We start from the raw sequence: 19,133 nt of genomic DNA on the forward strand, positions 1-19,133 counted from the left end.
TATGAAGTAAATTTATGAATTTTTCCTGTAGCTCTTAAATATAGCAGTATAAACATTTGTTCTGAATACTAAATTTCAGTCTTGGAATTTAAAAATGATGAAAATCAATTTATTTCCCTGGCTAAAGTATTTAAAATAGCCTTTTTTCTTCTAGAAAACACTATAATAAATCAATCTGTTAAAAAATCATATATATATATATACACACATATATATGTATATATACAGATTTTGAAAGATAATGCTCAAGGTAATAATCAAGAGACACTAAGTTATGAAATTATAGAATTAGGGCAACTTTCTTAGTTTTTCAGGATGAATTTATAGATGTTCATTCTAGATGTTCCCAAGTGTCTCACTTCATTATTATGGTTCATTTACTTTTTAATCAGAACTTAGTCTAACAGTTTTATTCTAACAATACCTTAGGCAGGTACAATTTAGTAAGCATTGATTTACAATTATGTGGGTACTGGGCACAAGTTGGTTCTTCACATATACCAGTTGATTAATTAATACATTGCTGGGAAAACAAGCTATCTCTATGGAGATTCAAGCCTTCCTTATTGGCAGGGTTTCCCTCTGCTTCAAAATAAGCTGCATGGTAAATAGGATTTCCAGTGATACCCAGATTGATTAAAAAATTTCTTCCTCCATCCAGCCTGCTGCCCTGCTTCTTTGATTGCTCTAAAGAACTAACCCTGATTCAAACTTCAAAGTCTTTCTACAGAACAACTTTGCCCTTTTTCATGACTCAATTTTCTACTCCTCTGCACCTGTGCCCCAACCCCCATCATAATGAATATAGGCTTTCATCCTTTCTCTTAGTTATATGAAGAGATAGATAAATAAGTATTTGCACTTATGAAATTTATAACATAGAGAACAAAGGGAACAATAAAATACATTCTGATTACTGTTTAGAGGCACACATCCTTTGTAAAGAAAATACAGAGAAAGGACTCTCAGGTCAATCTCTGAATAAGGGACAAGAGTGAAGAAAGAATGGAAATGATCCAGGAGGAGAAAAGAAAAAAAAATGCATACCAAGGGGAAAAAAAACAGGATGGGTCATTGTCACTGACTGCCATGAAGGCTTCCCCACTCCTCAAAAGCCATTCTAGATACTTTGCAGAACCTTTTAGTCTCAATGAGAGAGAAATATGTTGGCTGAGGGCAGCCTAGAAGCTCTGCTTCCCACAGGTTCCTTTGTGAGCCATATACCTGTGAATCATTTCTCAGATACAAGCCATTTATATTTTCACATTCCACAATGAAATATAAATGACATGAGCTGCTAGGAAACAATACTTTAACAAAAGGGTAACTGGATTATGATTTCAGGAAACACTGCAGTTCCAGAAGGGCAAACATCCGCATTCCCAGCAAAGAAAGAAACGTTTCATCATGGAAATATCATGAGGTTTAAAATACCCAGTATGCAGTGTTTAGCTAATCAAAAACATTAAAGATGCATGTTTTTTTAAATAAATATTACAGCTGTGTTGCTCATTGGTCAAAATAGAAACCATTTGGAAATGTTTTTGGCATAAGATTAAATTTAAAACAAGCCATTTTCAGAAAACATTTGGAGTGAATGTCACGATCTTCAGTTGTTTCTTAAAATTACTTTTCCTTGTGTGACTTTGAGTTGGTTCAATATTCCAAAACAATCCATTTGAATAACAGTGATGAACTCATATTTCCTACCAATGGTCTATTTTAGTCTCTATTTTTACTGGGAACTCCATTGGGAGCCTGGTCTGATTCAAATTCTGAAAGCTCATGTCATTTACATGAATTTAGCCTGCAGAAGATCACCTAATTTTAATTAGCCTTTTATCTTTAGATTCATTTAAAATTGAAAGATTTTCATGTCTGAAAAATGAGTGTAGTAACTAAAATCTGAGCAGTGGTATTTTTGTGTCAGTCTTAAAACTGGAAAAAAAGTGATGCTAAAAGATGTGTGAAGATAAAACCTTTTAATTTGTTAGGAACCACATTAAAAAATCATACATTCTATGTTAACTAACTTGAATTTAGATAAAATCTTGAAAGAAAAAATAAAAAGATAAACAAAAATTTAAAAACTCATACATTGTTATATATACAGTGGAATATTATGCAGACATTGAAAGGATGATATTGTGCCATTTGCAACATGGGTAAACCTAGAGAGTAGTAGGCTAAGTGAAATAACTCAGACTAAGAAAGACAAATATCATATGATTCGCTCATATGCAGAATCTAAGAAAAACAATTGAATAAACAAACAAACAAAAAGCAGAATTAGACCTATAAATAGAGAGAACAAACTAATGGTTACCAGAGAGGAAGGAGGTGGGTGGATAGACAAAATGGGTGAAGGGGAGTAGAAAATACAGGCTTCCCATTATGGAATGTTCATGGGAACAAAAAGCATAGCATAGGGAATACAGTTGATGATATTCTTTTTTTTTTATGTTTATTTATTTTTGAAAGGGAGAGAGAGAGCGCGCACATGAGCAGGGAAGGGGCAGAGAGAGAGGAGGACAGAGGATCCCAAGTGGGCTCTGTGCAACAGGCTGGATACAGGGCTCAAACTCACCAACCGTGACATCATGACCTGAGCCAAAGTCGTTGTTTAACTGACTGAGACACCCAGGTGCCCCTAATCAGTGATATTCTAATAGTGTTGTATGGTGACAGGTGGTAGCTACACTTGTGGTGAGCACAGCATAATGTATAGGGAAGTGGAATCACTATGTTGTACATAGAAACTAATGTTAACATTGTGTATCAACTATATTCAAATAAAAAAATTTAAGGAAAAATATCATACATTGTAACAAATTAACTGTGTGCTGCTTTTCTTTTAATAGAAAGATATACTTGACTAATGAAAAATTTAGAACATCAGCTACACAGAAAAGACATGTCACTTGATTTGATTTCTGCAAGTCTTGTTATTCCTTCCTACATTTAAATGCACACGCTAGAAATTATGACCCTGATCATTAAATTGTGAATGAAGTACTCACAACCTGCTAGTTTATGGGTTGCCTACCAAAAGAAAACCTAAATGATCCAGCAAAATCCCAGGAAACTTAAGAGGGTATATTAAGTGATATCCCATTGTTAAACTTCATTTCATTTAATGACAAAAATGAAGAAATAAGTGTAATGCTTATGAAGTATGCAGATTAATTTATTATATTCTGAATAAGAGGAAATAATTCAAAAGTTAGTCACTTCCAGTAATAGTGTAAAAGAATACTTATCCTCCCAACACAAGATGAAATTACTAAGAATAAATTCAAGATAGCACAACAAATGCCAACACAATAAATATAAAGTGGGAAACTTTTGCCATATGTTAAGCATGACAAAATCAATTTTTCAAAATCCTAAGTGATGACAAGTTGCATATGAATGTATCATTATAAGGAAAGTGTATTGGTACTGTCTGACATGCAAAAAGTCCAACAAACAACTTGCATGGGATACTATTAGTATATCATATGTTATATATTTGCTCATAATAGTGTATTATATTGTATATCACATAGTGTGTTAAGTGTATACAAAATATTAATAGTATATTAAATATTGTTATATGTTGTGTGTATATGTAGCAGTATATATTATTTTTATTTTTCCTGTATGCAATATATAAACACTACTCCAGAGTAATTTTACATAATTTGCATTTATAGAAAGAGCTATGTTTTTATTTTATTTTTTTTAAACGTTTATTTTTGAGACAGAGAGAGACAGAGCATGAATGGGGGAGGGTCAGAGAGAGAGAGGGAGACACAGAATCCGAAACAGGCTCCAGGCTCCGAGCTGTCAGCACAGAGCCCGACGCGGGGCTTGAACTCACGAACCGCGATATCATGACCTTAGCCGAAGTCGACGCTTAACCAACCGAGGCACCCAGGCGCCCCAAAAGCTATGCTTTTTAAACAGGTTAATAATTTTTGAAATTTAAAGAAAGAACAAATTCAATAGGATAAATGGCTCCCTAACAAACATATATCCCTATATCTTCTATATCTATATCATCTATAACTATACCATCTATATCTATACCCATCTATATACACACACTTACACATATTTGTGTGTATATGTGTGTGTACATGTTTGTGTGTGTGTGTGTATGTCTTTTACCAGCAACAAGAAACATTTAGATGGGGGTGGGTTAGCTTAATTATGGTCTTGAAAAATATAAAGAATATTTAAATTCCAAGAGAAATGACTTTGAAGCAGGAATATTATAGTAAGCTACCTCAATTATTATGTTGATTAAGTTAAACAAAACTTTTTATTTAGGTTAACAGATGACATTTCTGAGGATGTTTGTAAATATTAAGTACAAATGTGTATTGTGTTGTTTTGAATATTCACTTAAGCAACAACAGTTAAAGCATAGGACCAGTGAAACTCAGCACCCAAAAGAACCTAAATGGTTATTTATGTCACTTCCCACATTTTAAAAGACACAAATCTGAGTCTGAAGGATATAAATAGTCTTGTCCGTGGACAGAATAGTTTTATTTTGACCTTTCTTGTATATTAAACTCCTAAATAATTCTTGAAAATTCTCTAAGCCAGTATTCTCAGTTTGGTTCAATGTAGAGACAAGTTTTCAAAAGAATAAGAATATTTTTCAGAACCTGCAAAATACATCTGTTAACTCTAATTTGAGAAACTCTGCTATAGGTCATAGGGTATACCAAGCATTTCAAATGAAAGTTCTTAATTCCAAGCTATTTTAATGCAGTCATTAGTCAATTTTACTCACACTTGTACATTTCTTTTGTAGTTTTTAAATTATCCTTTAAATAAGAAACATTTGGAAGATTTGTTAACTATAAGGGTAGCATATTCTCCACTAAAAGATAAAAAAAAAAAACAGATATCATAGATAGAACTCATAAAAATTTTTTAAAATATACATGAACTGAATTTATCTTTCCCTTAATCATTTTGGTGAAGATGTTTACAAATTGTTGGATAACTTTAGAATTACCAACTATGAAGGTAACACATAGAACATTATCAACTTTTATTAATCTCAATAATCACCAGTCCTTAATCTAAGTGTTTATCTTGATTAATACAAAGTATCTTTATCAACTTAAAGAGAGTATAGTCTCTATTATATGAATATTGATATTAAAACAAATAATTAGGGTATGATGACAAAATAGGACAAACATTTTTTTTGTTGTAGTAGAACTGAAACAATAAACTAATGGATGATATAAATTTATAAAATAATTTGGACTTGAATATTTAAATTTTGACTTAAATACTTTAATGCTTCATAATAATTGTCAGAGAAAAGGATTCAAATATAAATGTTTGAATATATTTTCCACAACGATTGCAACAAATCTAAAGTTTTTTTTTTTATGTTTATTTATATTTGAGAGAGAGACAGAGCACGAGTGGGGAGGGGCAGAGAGAGAGGGAGACAGAATTTGAAGCAGATCCCAGGCTCTGAGCTGTCAGTACAAAGCCTGACACAGGAGCCATGAGATCATGACCTGAGCTGAAGTCAGACATTCTAACCAACTGAGCCACCCCAGCGCCCCGAAAAAAAAAACAACTAAAGTTTAAATCAATTATGCTCTTAAATATAAATATCTGAATAGAGGTAAGAGAATTATAATTAAGATATCAGAGAATAGAGATAAGATCCCAAGGAACAAACTCCCTAAAGTAAAAACTTAAAAAAAAAAAAAAAAAAGAGGCAGAAGACTATATATCATTCTAAGCAAGAACTGGAAATTTGTATATAACATTTTTATGCATATAAAATATAATTTTAAAATACACTTATTTATCTATCTAATCTCTTTCCTTGGAGAATTATTTAAAAAAAACATTTTTATGTTTATTCATTTTTGAAAGACAGAGACAGAGCACAAGCACCGGTGGAGCGGGCAAAGAGAGACGGGGCGGTGGGGGAGGGGACGCACAGAATCTGAAGCAGGCTCCAGGCTCCAAGCTGTCAGCACGGAGCCTGACACGGGGCTCGAACTCACCAACCGCAAGATCATGACCCGAGCCGAAGTCGGATGCTCAACCAACTGAGCCACCCAGGTGCCCCTTTTCTTGGAGAATTCTTAAGAAACTATCAGGGGTGCACAGGTGGCCCAGTCGGTTAAGCATTCGACTCTTGATTTTATGTAGCTCGGGTCATGATCTCGTAGTTCATGAGTTTGAGCCCCACATTGGGCTTGGCACTGACAGTGTGAAACCTGCTTGGGAAACCTCTCTCTCTCTCTCTCTCTCTCTCTCTCCCTCTCTCTCTCTCTGTCTCTGCTCTTCTCCCACTCTCTCTCACTCTCTCTCTCTCTCTCTCTCTCAAAAATAAATAAATGAACTTAAAATTATCTATAGCATTTGGTAGTGGAACTGAGGGTTTACTTTTTCATGCTGATTTGTTTTTACCATGTTAATAAATGAGAAAATAAAGTATAACCATCCCACTGTATAAAACAGCACTTGGCTATTGTGCATCAAATTATAGTAATTATAAAAATAGGACTTTTTTGACTAACACTAAATATTTTATAAAAATATATTTTGATATGTCATATAATAATTTAAAATTGTATCTTAAACTAGTCCAAGGGGTAATGTTTGTTTCAGTATATTATGTGTTGTACATTGACAATTTTATTATAAATGTAATAGAACCTTGAATTTTTTATATCTTGTCACATTTTTAAAGTTTCAGCAAGTCATTTTAAAGTTTCAAAATCCCCTCTTCATTCTTAAAGTCTTATGAAAATTATTCCTCTTTCATAAGGAAAACTGAAAAATAATTATAAAAATATGTAGTCATGTGCAGCTTTTGAAGAAATACCAGAGAAAAGCTTGCAACTCCACACCAGTTTAATGCATTCAGGTATTCTCTTAAATTTGTAAATATATCTTTTATTTGTCCCCATTAGATTACCCTTTCATTATTTTGTAAGATTGTTTTAAAATTATAATCTAGCTATCCTTTTGTCCTTACATTTTATTTAATATGGCTTGGGAAGAATGACCATTAAAACATAATCTAAGAATCTCTTTGAGTTTTATGATTGAGGTTTTATTTTTGGGGCTTTATAAAAAAATCCCTACAATTGAATAGACATTTGAAGTTGGTAAGCCATCATAATTTTCAGCGAGGAAAAAGTTTAAATAATGATGCTTGACAATATGAAAACTATCTAAATGATTCTCATTGTGTTCAGGAACCTTTTGCTTTCCAAATCACTTAAACTCTCTACTTGTAATTGCAGTGCTTGGAAGGCCCTTTGCATACACAGTGATTACATGCACACTAAACTGCGTGCTTTTACTAGGTGTTCTAAACTTTTTATGAAAGACAACAAACTCCAGGAATCAACAGAGGCTATGAAATTCTCTAAACTATTTTCCTGAACTTTATTAACCACAGTGTTTCAGAGAGATGTAAAACAGATACTTAAAGAACAGATCTTTGGGGAGTTTGCTCATGCTTTCATATCATGTGAATCTGTTTCATCAGTATTCACACTTCCTTATTTTCTTCCAGAGTTCCAGTAGCTTTGCAGAGTATAAACATTATGTTGAAATGCTACATTGCATGCATTAATGTGTTCATTTCATTAATTCCATAAATGAAGTCACCTTTCACATATACCACCTGTACAAATTTCCAATGGGATTTGAAGAGTGAAAGGCACCTCTAGAACTACTTCTTTATACCCTGGGTCACAGTTTAGAATTCAATCGTTTGACATCTGAAGGGGGAGCACATAGATGGATGAGTAGTAAAGTAGCAAGGTGAATTCTTCATGGAGAATTCAAAACAATTCTTGTGAAAAACATCTAAAGCATAGTAATCTAAAGAAAGTATACCATTAACTTCACCAGTGGTCAGAAGTTTGGCCTTGTTAATCTTTGGAATAAAATGCTTAGGTGAAATAGTTTATAATCGTTATGGAAGGAATGTGGATAAAACAAAACATGAGTATTGATGAACTAGTTATTAAAAGGTTCTGCACTTTCTATATATTTTTTAATGTTTATTTATTTTTGAGAGAGAGAAAGATACAGAGCATGATTGGTGGAGGGGCAGAGAGAGAGGGAGACACAGAATCCGAAACAGGCTCCAGGCTCTGAGCTGTCAGCACAGAGCCCAACATGGGGCTTGAACTCATGAACCGTGAGATCATGACCTGAGCTGCAGTTAAACACTTAACCACTAAGCCACCCAGGCTCCCCCCTGCACTTTCTATATTAAAAAAAAATCTGTTAAAAGGGGCATGTGGGTGGCTCAGTCAGTTAAGCCTCCGACTCTTGGTTTTGGCTCAAGTCATGATCTCACGGGTTCATGAGTTTAAGCCCCACGCTGCTGCACAGAGCCTGCTTGGGATTCTCTCTCTCTCTCCCTTTCTATCTGCCCCTTCACTGCTCATCCTCTCAATCTCTCCCAATATAAATAAATAAATTTTAAAAGTCTGTAAAAAGCTTATGTGAATCCACAGCTATTAATCATGTACAATTCCATTTAGATTCTAATTTATTGAAAATGCTCCATTTCAACCATACCTCTTATTTTGTGCTTTGCCACTTAGAGTGAATGAAGAAGTATACAACAGAATTTAGGGAACAAAATATTAATTGCAAAGTTTATATGGAGAGACAAAAGACCAGAATAGTCAACACAATATTATTGGGGAAAAAGAAAGTCAGAGGACTGACACTTCCTAACTTCAAGATTTACCATAAAGCTAGCAAAATCAGGACAGCATATAGTCAACTAATGTTTTGGAAAGAAGCAAAGATAATATAAGAGAGCAAAGATAGTCTTCTTTTTTTTTTTTTTTAAGATTCTCCTGGCACCATCTTGCACTGGAAATTGCTGGGAGGACCCAGGCTGTGCATGCAACCAAACTTCACTCCTGCCCTTCAATATATACCCCCACAGGCTCCCCAAACATAATCTTTTCAACAGATGGTGCTAGAATAACTAGACAACCACATATAAAGAAAAGAATCTAGGCACAGACCTTATACCCGTCACAAAAAATAACTCAAAATGGATGATAGATCTAAATGTGAAATGCAAATCTATATAATTCTTAGAAGATAACATAGAAGAAAATCAAGACAACTTTGGTTTTGGCAATGACTTTTTCGATATATCACCAAAGGTATGATCCATGAAAGAAATAATTGATAAGCTGGTCTTCATTAAAAATAAAAACTTATGCTCTTTTGACATTTGTCAAAAGAATGAAAAGACAAGCCACAGATTGGGAGCAAATATTTGCAAAAGACCTACTTGGTCAAGGAGCGTTATCCAAAATATACAAAAACCTCTTAAACTCAGCAATAAGAAAACCAACAACCTGACTAAAATATGGGCCCAACACCTCAATACACCTCTCACTGAAAAAGAGATAAAGACCACAAATACACATATTAAAAGATGCCCCACATCATTATGTCATCAGAGAAATGCAAACTAAAACAACAATAAAATACCACTACGCTAACGATTAGAATGGCCCAAATCCAGAACACTGAAAGCACAGCTGTGAGGATGTGGAGGAACAGGAATTCTCATTCATTACTGTGGAGAATATAAAATGGTACAACCAGTTCGGAAGACAGTTTGGCAATTTCTGACAAAACTCAACATACCCCTATCATAAGATCCAGCAATAATACTCCTTGGTATTTACCCAAATGAGTTGAAAATTATGTCCACTCCAAAACCTGCACACAGATGTGTACAACAGCTTTATTTATAAATGTCAAAACTTGGAAGCAACAAGTGAATGAATAAACTGGTACATCCAGACAATGCAAGATTGTTCAGCACTAAAGAGAATGATCTGTCAAGCCATGAAAAGACATGGAGGAATTTTACACGCTTATTGCTAAGCACAAGAAGCCAATCTGAAAAGGCTTACTATATGATTCCTACTATATGACAGTCAAGAAAAAGCAAAACTATAGACACAGTAAAAACAAACAAAAGCAAACAAAAAATGTTCTTACCATGAATTAATGGGGAGGAATGGATGAATAGGACTTTTAGGTGAGTAAAACTACTCCGTATGATACTATAATGGAGGATACATGTTATTACCCATTTGTCAAAACCCACAGAATGTACAAACTAAGAGTGAACTGCAGTGTAAACTATGGACTTTGGGTGATAATATTGTGTCCATGTAGGTTCATCAGTTGTAACCAATGTACGGCTCTGGTACAAGATGTTGATAGTGGGGCTATGCATGTGTAGGGGCAGGGAGCATATGGGAAGCCTCTGTACCACCCTCTCAATTTTGCTGTCAACCTAAAACTGCTCCGAAAATAGTCTATTAAAATGGTACTAATTCAGAGTAATCTTAAATTTTATTAGTTTCCTATAATCAAAGAGTACTTACTTCAAAACATTTGTTTTTGGATCTTAATAAACTATCACTGGAGTGTGTATGAATATTTCTATGTGTGTGTCAGAGTGTATGTGTCTTCGTGTGTGTTTAAGATAAGACAATAAGACAGTGTTATCTTTAATACTTTCTCACACTCAAATGATACTCCACATTAACATATCAAAAAATAAGATGTGTTCTTAGCACAATGCTTTATAAAGTTATCCTGTTAAAAATACTTTTTTTTTCCTTCAGAGTCAAACTGTAATTACCAGGAATCTTTGTAATTAAAAAAAAAACACCTATCCTCCAAATGAATGTATTTTATCTTACTTTGTTGAAGCTTCATGTCAAACATCAAAAGAGTGAATGTTGAATAACCATGACTTAGTTATAAGAATGCAATTTAATTGTGTGAAGAATAACACAATCCAAGAAACTGTCTCGAGTTTAAACAAGGAAACAGTAGGTAAATCCTGGAAGGAAAGTATCACAATAACAAAACAAAATGAAAACACCTTAGCCCAGTCCCAATTACAGTATATCAAGCAAGCTATTTTTAATTCTGGGTTTGGAAACTTTTTTCTTTTAGAACTTCTATCCATTGTATTTAATTGGTCCCTTGAACTTGCCCTTCCCTCCCATGGCCACTAATTCTGCCCCACATTTTTATCATCTTGCGAGTATGTTAATCAAAAAAGTCTAATTGGTCTTCATACTCCTAGCACCTCTTCTTGCCAATTCAGAGTCTGGTGTTACAAGACTTACTCTCCTAAATTCACACATATAACTGGGCTTTAAAATAAAACTGATTCTTTTCCCAATCAAATCACAAGTTATTTTTCCAACCTTGTATTCCAATGCTTTACACTGGACTCCATTATTCCTCAAGTTTACCTTGTTCTTAATTACATCATTGTCTCGGTTCACTCTAATAATGCAATAACATTTCCTTCTGTTTGGTTTTCTCTGTCACCCTCTCTCTCTGTCTCTGTCCTGTTTCTCTCTTTCTCTTTTTATCCCTGATAAATAGCTATTCTGTTTTTTATGTCTGGTTGAAATGTTAGACTTTTAAGTGTTCTTTGCTAACATGAGAAACAAACTCTACACTCCTGACAATATACCCTCTTACCATTCGTTTATGTACTAGCCAGTTGTATATATACATCTGTTTCTGCTATAAAGCCTATGCATTCCTTTAAAGAAGTAATCAGACTTCTTCATTTTTCTATCTCCAATATCTGGCATTCAGTAGATATTCAATAAATACACATTACTGCTTATCTTTGTGTTATATATTTTACACATTTATATGTGTGCATGACTGAACTTGGCCTTTTGGCCACTTGCCACTTTTATATAAAGTATATTTCTTGGTTTTACATCTGAGCTTGTATTAATAAAAGGGAAATGTTAACTTAATTCATAAAATTGGAATCTATGGCTTTTGGGGGGAAGCATCAGGGCATGTTATCTCATCCAGCCTTCTCTATCTCTAGTAGACCTCTTAATTACAGAAGGGACTTAATTGCTCCTTAAATATAGCTAACATTTATGCTTCCACAATATTGCCCAGTAGCCATTTAGCACTTCTGTTGGTAGTTTTCTTACCCCAAATTCATCAACTTTACCATGAATTCTTATTACTCTTTAACATGGCAAAACATAAAAACCAGTAGTATGCTCATGACTAGACATAAATAGATGCTAAGTTCAAATATTTGCTTTTTTTAAGAAAGAGAATGAGCTTTAAGATAACATAGCACATAAACAAAATGCAAGTTGCTGAATAGCGTACCCATCATAAAAAAGGAGAAACATGTATCCATTGGAAGCTTTTCCTGAAGCTCCTTCCTGTCTAGGGAAAATGTTTAGTTATGTGTTCCATTGTGCCAAGGACAGACTGGTCCTTTCCAGACACTTACCCTCTGACAGCATGAATAAGTCTCAATGATGGATAGGCAGTTCGCACTTTCAGTTTGTTCTTAAGGATTAATGCATTAACCCACTCCACGTGCTTCTCTCCTCCTTTGACCATGAAAGCAGGGATCCAAAGGACACTGTCATTCAGCATGGAAAGTCTATGCACAAATTTTTCTCTGTCACTCTCATTCCGAAAGCCTCCAAATGCTCTTTGTACAACTGATGGATTCATGGTAATAAAATCTGATTTAGTTCCCACATCTGCAGCAAACTCCACCACAGGGGCTAGATTACACCTGAAGAGGAAAAAAAAATAATGGACAAATGAAAAATTAATATGAAACATTAACTCCTAAAACAGTGTACATAAAAAGAAGAATGGGGAACAAGCATTTTTTTTCCTACCATGTTAGAAAAATAAGATAATCTGCCTGATAAAATTATATTTTCAGTAAGTTATCACATATTCAGGAATATTATCTTCAATAAGGATGTGCTCTCCTAGTATAGGGCTCAAACTGTCATTGATATTAATTCGGCCTGTTGTCTAAGAACACTCTTTGTTGCTATCTTCATAAAACCACATGATATGAATTCCTAATAGTTGAATTTATGATGGTAAATTCACAAAAGCTCAGCTGCCGTGCAGTAGGCAACCTAAAACCACATGCTGTTCTCTAAGTAAGTAAAACACACATTAGACTTGATATTCTAATTCCACACCACTTGTCAAACTTAGGTCATTTTAATAACTTTATAAACATAATTAAGTGAAGGTGGCTTTTCTGTATCCTGAGGTCCAGTAAAAGTACAATTTGCTATAGCATTTTCCACAACCATATTCTTAATTGCCCTCTACAGCCCTAAATGGGAAAGAAGTGTAAGAAAAGTGGAATTATCATATTTAATATGCCTTTTTGAGATATTAAACAATTCAGAAAATCCCTTATTATCAAATATCTTTCTGTTCCTTTTGAGCACATCATCAAAATGCACATTTTTTTCCCTGCTATCAGGCCTCATATGCTTTGTGGAGGAGGGACAGAATTCCATGTCCTGTTCTCCCCACTGAAGCTCCAGGGTCTCACAAAGTGCCTGCACCTGATTTTATTCTTACATCGCAAGAAAGCTTTGAAAAGCACCTTGAATTTTGTCTTCAATCAAATTTTGATGCTTCTTTGATCCTATCACATAGGTGTTTGGATACTTGACTTAAAAATAGTTTTAAAATGTTTTTCATTTTCTAAAAAACGTTAATTTGTACGTGAAAAGTTAGATATTTAACAAGTAATAGTTTGATAATTTATAAAAAAATCATTTGAATCTATTCAATCTACCCCTTCAAGAAAACACACACACAGTACATACACGCAATTTCTTCTTTTATTTTTCTTCCCTAATATCAGCCTTTAAAGAAAAGGGGAAATAAACTGATTTCCTCTTTCTGTATTTTTGTGGGTTATACTGCATTATGAAAATTTCTCACATTTCCCTTCCTTGTGCTCTTTGCCACTTTAATTTAATTCTCAAACAAGTCACATTTAATTAAAGGGTGAAGTGTTTGCTCCACTATTAAAAATACTGGCTTGTATATCCTTCCTTTCCTTATCTCTCTTAATTAATATATCTTATTACTTGCTAGATCTCTGACAACATTTAGCTACCATAAGGAACAACTCACACAATTCAGCAAAGTCTGTATTATTTAGGATGAGCTCCTCAGAGAAAACAAATAAAAAATAACGCATCATATTGTTTAGAAAATATTTTTTTCAAGTTATATATATTTAATTATACCCACTACAGTGTGTCATATTTATTTGTCTTTAGCCATGATCCATGCACTATATGAGATTAGATATTATTCATTCCCATCACAGTAAGAATATTATGGATGCCATCATAATATTATGAAGAATATTATGAAAGGAATAGCTACATGTGAACAGAAGCCAAAATGGACATCTTACTGTGGAACTCACTGTAGGTTGAGGACATGATTATTTTTCAAGTCCTAAACTGTGTTTCATACCAACTTTAAAAATAGTTAAAATTCTAACCAAGTTGATTGCAAGATGAATTTGAATACTGCAGGGAACATGCATTCTGAACATCAGTATTACAGATACTTCTCCTTCCTCAGGTAAAAATAGACAATGCTTGTTAATGTTAGAGTTAACATAATATGTCTTCCCCATCAAATTCCTCAGCTATTCTTTTCAGAGGATTTCTACTGTAGAAAAACAACATCGTTACTTCATTTTTTTTATAATTGTTAAAATTAACAGAGCCAACCCAGTTAGAAAAAACAAAAATAACATTCTACTGCATTATCTTTTCAGGGGAAAAATGTCACTTAATTACTTTATGATTTACATTACTTTTTCTTATCACAGATTTAAAAACACCCATACTGGAACATCTGGGTGGCTCAGGTGGTTAAGCGCCTGACTCTTGATTTCAGCTCAGGTCATGATCTCAGAGTTCATGGGATCAAGCCCCACATTGGGCTGTGCTGGCAGTACAGAGTCTGCTCTGGAATCTCTCTCCCTCTCTGTCTGCCCCTCCCTTGCTTGTGCTCTCTCTCTCTCTCAAAATAAATACATAAATATAAAAAAATTAAATATTCCTAGTCCCATGTTGGCCAACATTTTTTTTTTTAGGATTTTAGAATTGACTTTTAGAATTGACTCAGCATGTGTCTTAAACATAACTGTATGGCCATGTGTCTTTTAAGAACTAATAGATTCATCAGTGATGTTGGGTGTTGAAAAACAGGTACTTTCCAGTAGGAAGCAAAAGTAAACTTAGAGAATAAGAATATTTTTTGAGAATAGGGTTGATCTAGGAGACCAGCCAATGTATATGATGCAAGGAATACTAACTGATTGTACTGTTCACTAAAAAAGCAGGAGGAGATGAAAGAGTAATTGATTCACATGAACTCTATTGTAAAGGTTTTATTACCTAAGCACAGTGTAACCAGGCTTGAGGGATGGAAATAGAAGCACTGAAAATAGCACAACAGAAGGACACATGATAAAATATAATCTACATTAGCTCTAGGAGTCCAGTATATTCATTTTCCTTGGAGTGACTATATCTGATTTTTCACTGGAAGGAAAGACTAACATCGTGTCCACATGTGGTCAGTAAATTAACTACTCTGTGGTTGAGTCAGATATTTAGTCATATAATTAGCTGAATGCCACATAATCGGGGCAAGCATTATAAAACCCAAAATAACCAACCAGCTGTGTTGCACTCCCGCAATTCAGTAGACTTGTTGTGAACTGCATAGTGTTACTAGTAGCAATACTGCTGACTGAGCAAGATTATGAATAGATCTGCAATCAAACATTCTTCATCTTTCTTTTTTCTAAAATCTTCTGAGGGATTATAATACTCAAAAGTATCCAGAATGTGTAGCAAGCATTTATGAATTAACACATTATTTTTCATTTAATTCTTAATCTCATAAAACTGATCAGTGGCCAATTTTTAAATGAAGGATTTCTGTGAGTCAAAACTACTGAGTACATAAGAATATTAATACACTCAAACTCTATTTCTTTAACCAGATTAAATTCTGTGTACTACCTATTTTTGACATATCAAAAACATGAAAACAGGTATTCAGAATTAGGTATGTTGGCCAAACTCCCTGTATGCTCTAAGCTAACCAATTTTAAATTTATTTGTGTTTATTTTCCATCATTAAAAACCTGCAGGAATGTGTACTCTAGACCTCTGAAATTTCTTCTTGACCTCACACCAGATGTGATTGCCTCTCAACATTCCTTTTATATAGAACTGACAATACTTTCATTTCTTTCAATGCTATAGAAAATGTTTTAAATTAATTTTAATTTTAACTCATTTAATTTTTTAAGGAAAAAACTCTTATTTCATGTGTAACACCTCAGGATCACAGAATTCCCTAGGAACATGTCTTTTAATTTGTCAATATTCTCTGCATGTCCTTTAAGTAATAGCTCAATAGTCTAAGCAACTAGAAGTTCCCCCTTTCAACAGCTCAGCAGATTTGTCTTGAGAGTTCATTTTTCAAATACTATACTATATTCAAATACTCAGAACTCTTTTCCCAGCTATTTTACTATTTGTGCTATTTTCAAATTATATAATCTGGCCAAAAATAATCTTGACCATTATTGTTAGTAATACCCATAAGATAAGGTTCACTCATTTAGCTGTGCGTTTATTCATCCCATGGGTTGTGTTACACACTTATGCTAGCTATAGAACTAGTCATCCACAATACTAAAGTAAAACAGTATGTGCTGTGATACAGGAGGTTGCTAATCACTTCTTTAAATGAATAACATAGATTAATGAGCAGAAAACAACGAGTGGATTATAGACCAAATTGTATTCTTTTTTGCCATTTAATGTTCAAACAAGTTCCAAACACATGATTAACATCTTTTTTGCTCTCTTGGCCAGTCCCATTGTGTGTGTTTCTAGGTATCAACACTGAAATATCTCAACCCAAACTATCATTACCAAGGGAACCATGTTTGTCAACAGACTATGAAATGTGAGATAACCTCTTCTCTTTTCTGCCCTCAAAGGAAGCTTATGGTTCATATCCGCTCCCATCCTGCTTTTGAGTTGAAAGGCCAAGAGAACAAAGAATCTCTGATACCTATTTCTTTCTTTCTTTTCTTTTCTTTCTTTTTTTTTTTTTTTTTTTTTAGGTTTTGTGGTTAGCCTCTCCAAATGACTAGAGGAAGCTAAAACATGCAACCTATCAGTCAGTCTTGCTGACTTTGTTGAGTGACTCTAGTAAGCCCTGAAAAGACCTAAAGCCAATAATTTTTGCAATATTTTATGGTAAGGAATAATATTAGCTCTACTTCAGAGATGAGAAACTAAGGACAAAATGGTTAAGAAACATGTCCAAGGACATAGTGCATATAAAAGAAAAGCACAACTGTCTTAGAATGATTCAGGATAGCGGTTTTAATTGACAATATTTATACATGTGATTTCTTTCAGAATCAGAGAAAATGTCAATATATTCATCCTTCATCCCAACCTTCCTATAGGAGAAAGTGCAGACTCCCAGGACTTAAGCATATTATACAAGTCCATTCAGCCAAAACAAAACGCTTAAAAACAAAGCGTTTTAAGTATCTCAACCATAAGAATAATATTTATATTTCACATCTCTTGAAGGAGAGGATTTTCAGAATGTCGATAAAATAATTAAGTATCAAACTGATATGACATTTTGAAATTTGAATCATAGGATTAACAGTTAATTTATATGTTGCATACCATTATGTAGTAAACAAAGTGTAAGAAATAGAGATGAAACATCATGTTGAAGATTTGTGTTTCAGTGTGATGGATGCACACAGAAATACACAATCACACATACACATATCACATTTTATGCTTGATCAGATAACAATTAACGGAATCCTCAGTTTGACAGAAATAAAAACAAATGACACTTATGTCGTGAAAATAACTAAGTGACAAACCAGAAGAGGAAACTTTTTCACAAACCCAGATTTGTTTACATTACTGGCAAGGGTGGGAAAAACAGTGCCATATTACTTCCAGGGAAATCACAGAATTAAAAAAAAATCAAACTCATTCTAAAATACAAAAATGAGAGCACCTGGGTGGCTCGATTGTTCAATTGCCTGACTTCAGCTCAGGTCATGATCTCACAGTTCGTGGGTTCAAGCCCCGCATCAGACTCTGTGCTGACAGCTTGGAGCCTGGAGCCTGCTTCAGATTCTGTGTCTCCCTCTCTCTGTGCCCCTCCCAGCTCACACTTTGTCTCTTTCTCTCTCTCTCTCTCTCAAAAATAAATAACATTTCAAAAAAATTGATACCGAGAATTACGTTAGGCTATATTATTCCCACACTTCTGCCAAATCCAAAATGGAGTCATTAGGCAAAGTTGCTTCAACTGCATAGATACGATTTAATAACTTAGTTTTTTGGGGACTGAAGGGTATGGAAGGAATGTTAATGAATGAATATATTGTGCTTAAATCAAATAATATATTAAATATGCATCCAGTATGTATGTAATTTTGGCTTAAACTTTATGAATAAAAAGTATTTGGCTTAGTTTCTGCCCTCAATCATCTTTTTTTTTAATGTTTATTTATTTCTGAGAGAGACACACAGAGAGAGACAGAGAGAGAGACAGAGACAGAGAGAGAGAGGGAGAGAGAGAGAGAAGCTGGGGAGGGGCAGAGAGAGAGGGAGACACAGAATCCAAAGCAGGCTCCAGGCCCTGAGCTGTCAGCATAGAGCCCAACGAGGGGCTTCAACTCACAAGTCATGAGATTATGACCTGAGCCAAAATTGGACACTTAACTGAATGAGCCACCCAGGCGACCCCCTCAGCCATCTTTTTAAGAGTAGTTATGTGGGCATTGGTGTTCACATCCCAACCTGCATGGCCTTGGGCAAGTTACTCAAACTCTCTGAGATCCAACTTTTTCTATAAATGATGCTATTAACACTGATTAAAATGCTATGAGAAAATTGAAACAAAATATCTGAATTTCGTCTTAGAATTGTTTGCTTAGAATTGGTAATAAATATTAGCTTATGGTAATCATTTTTTTATATGCCCTTTCCTTTTGCAACCTATTATGAGAGATAAAAGGAATGCATGCAGGCAAATTAAAGAGCATGTAGATAGAAAAAAACTTACTGAACAACAGTGTGGGGAAAAAAGATTGACTGATAGCACATGTGATAAACCATTTTGGCTGGAGTCGAGCCACTCTTCCCCCTCCC

General features: G+C 34.2%; 1 protein-coding gene across 1 annotated transcript in view; it reads right to left on the minus strand.

The window, feature by feature from the left end:
* ST8SIA4 (ST8 alpha-N-acetyl-neuraminide alpha-2,8-sialyltransferase 4) overlaps nt 1-19,133 on the minus strand; it is a 100,331-nt gene that overhangs the window by 41,689 nt on the left and 39,509 nt on the right. The window contains 1 exon segment of the mRNA XM_047089621.1: nt 12,344-12,637. Within this exon segment, the coding sequence (XP_046945577.1) occupies nt 12,344-12,637 (294 nt within the window).

The sequence above is a fragment of the Lynx rufus genome, unplaced genomic scaffold (assembly GCF_022079265.1).
Source record: "Lynx rufus isolate CCGP_SWC_20201006 ecotype Redwood Valley unplaced genomic scaffold, mLynRuf1.p SCAF_1, whole genome shotgun sequence".
Lineage (NCBI taxonomy): Eukaryota > Metazoa > Chordata > Mammalia > Carnivora > Felidae > Lynx > Lynx rufus.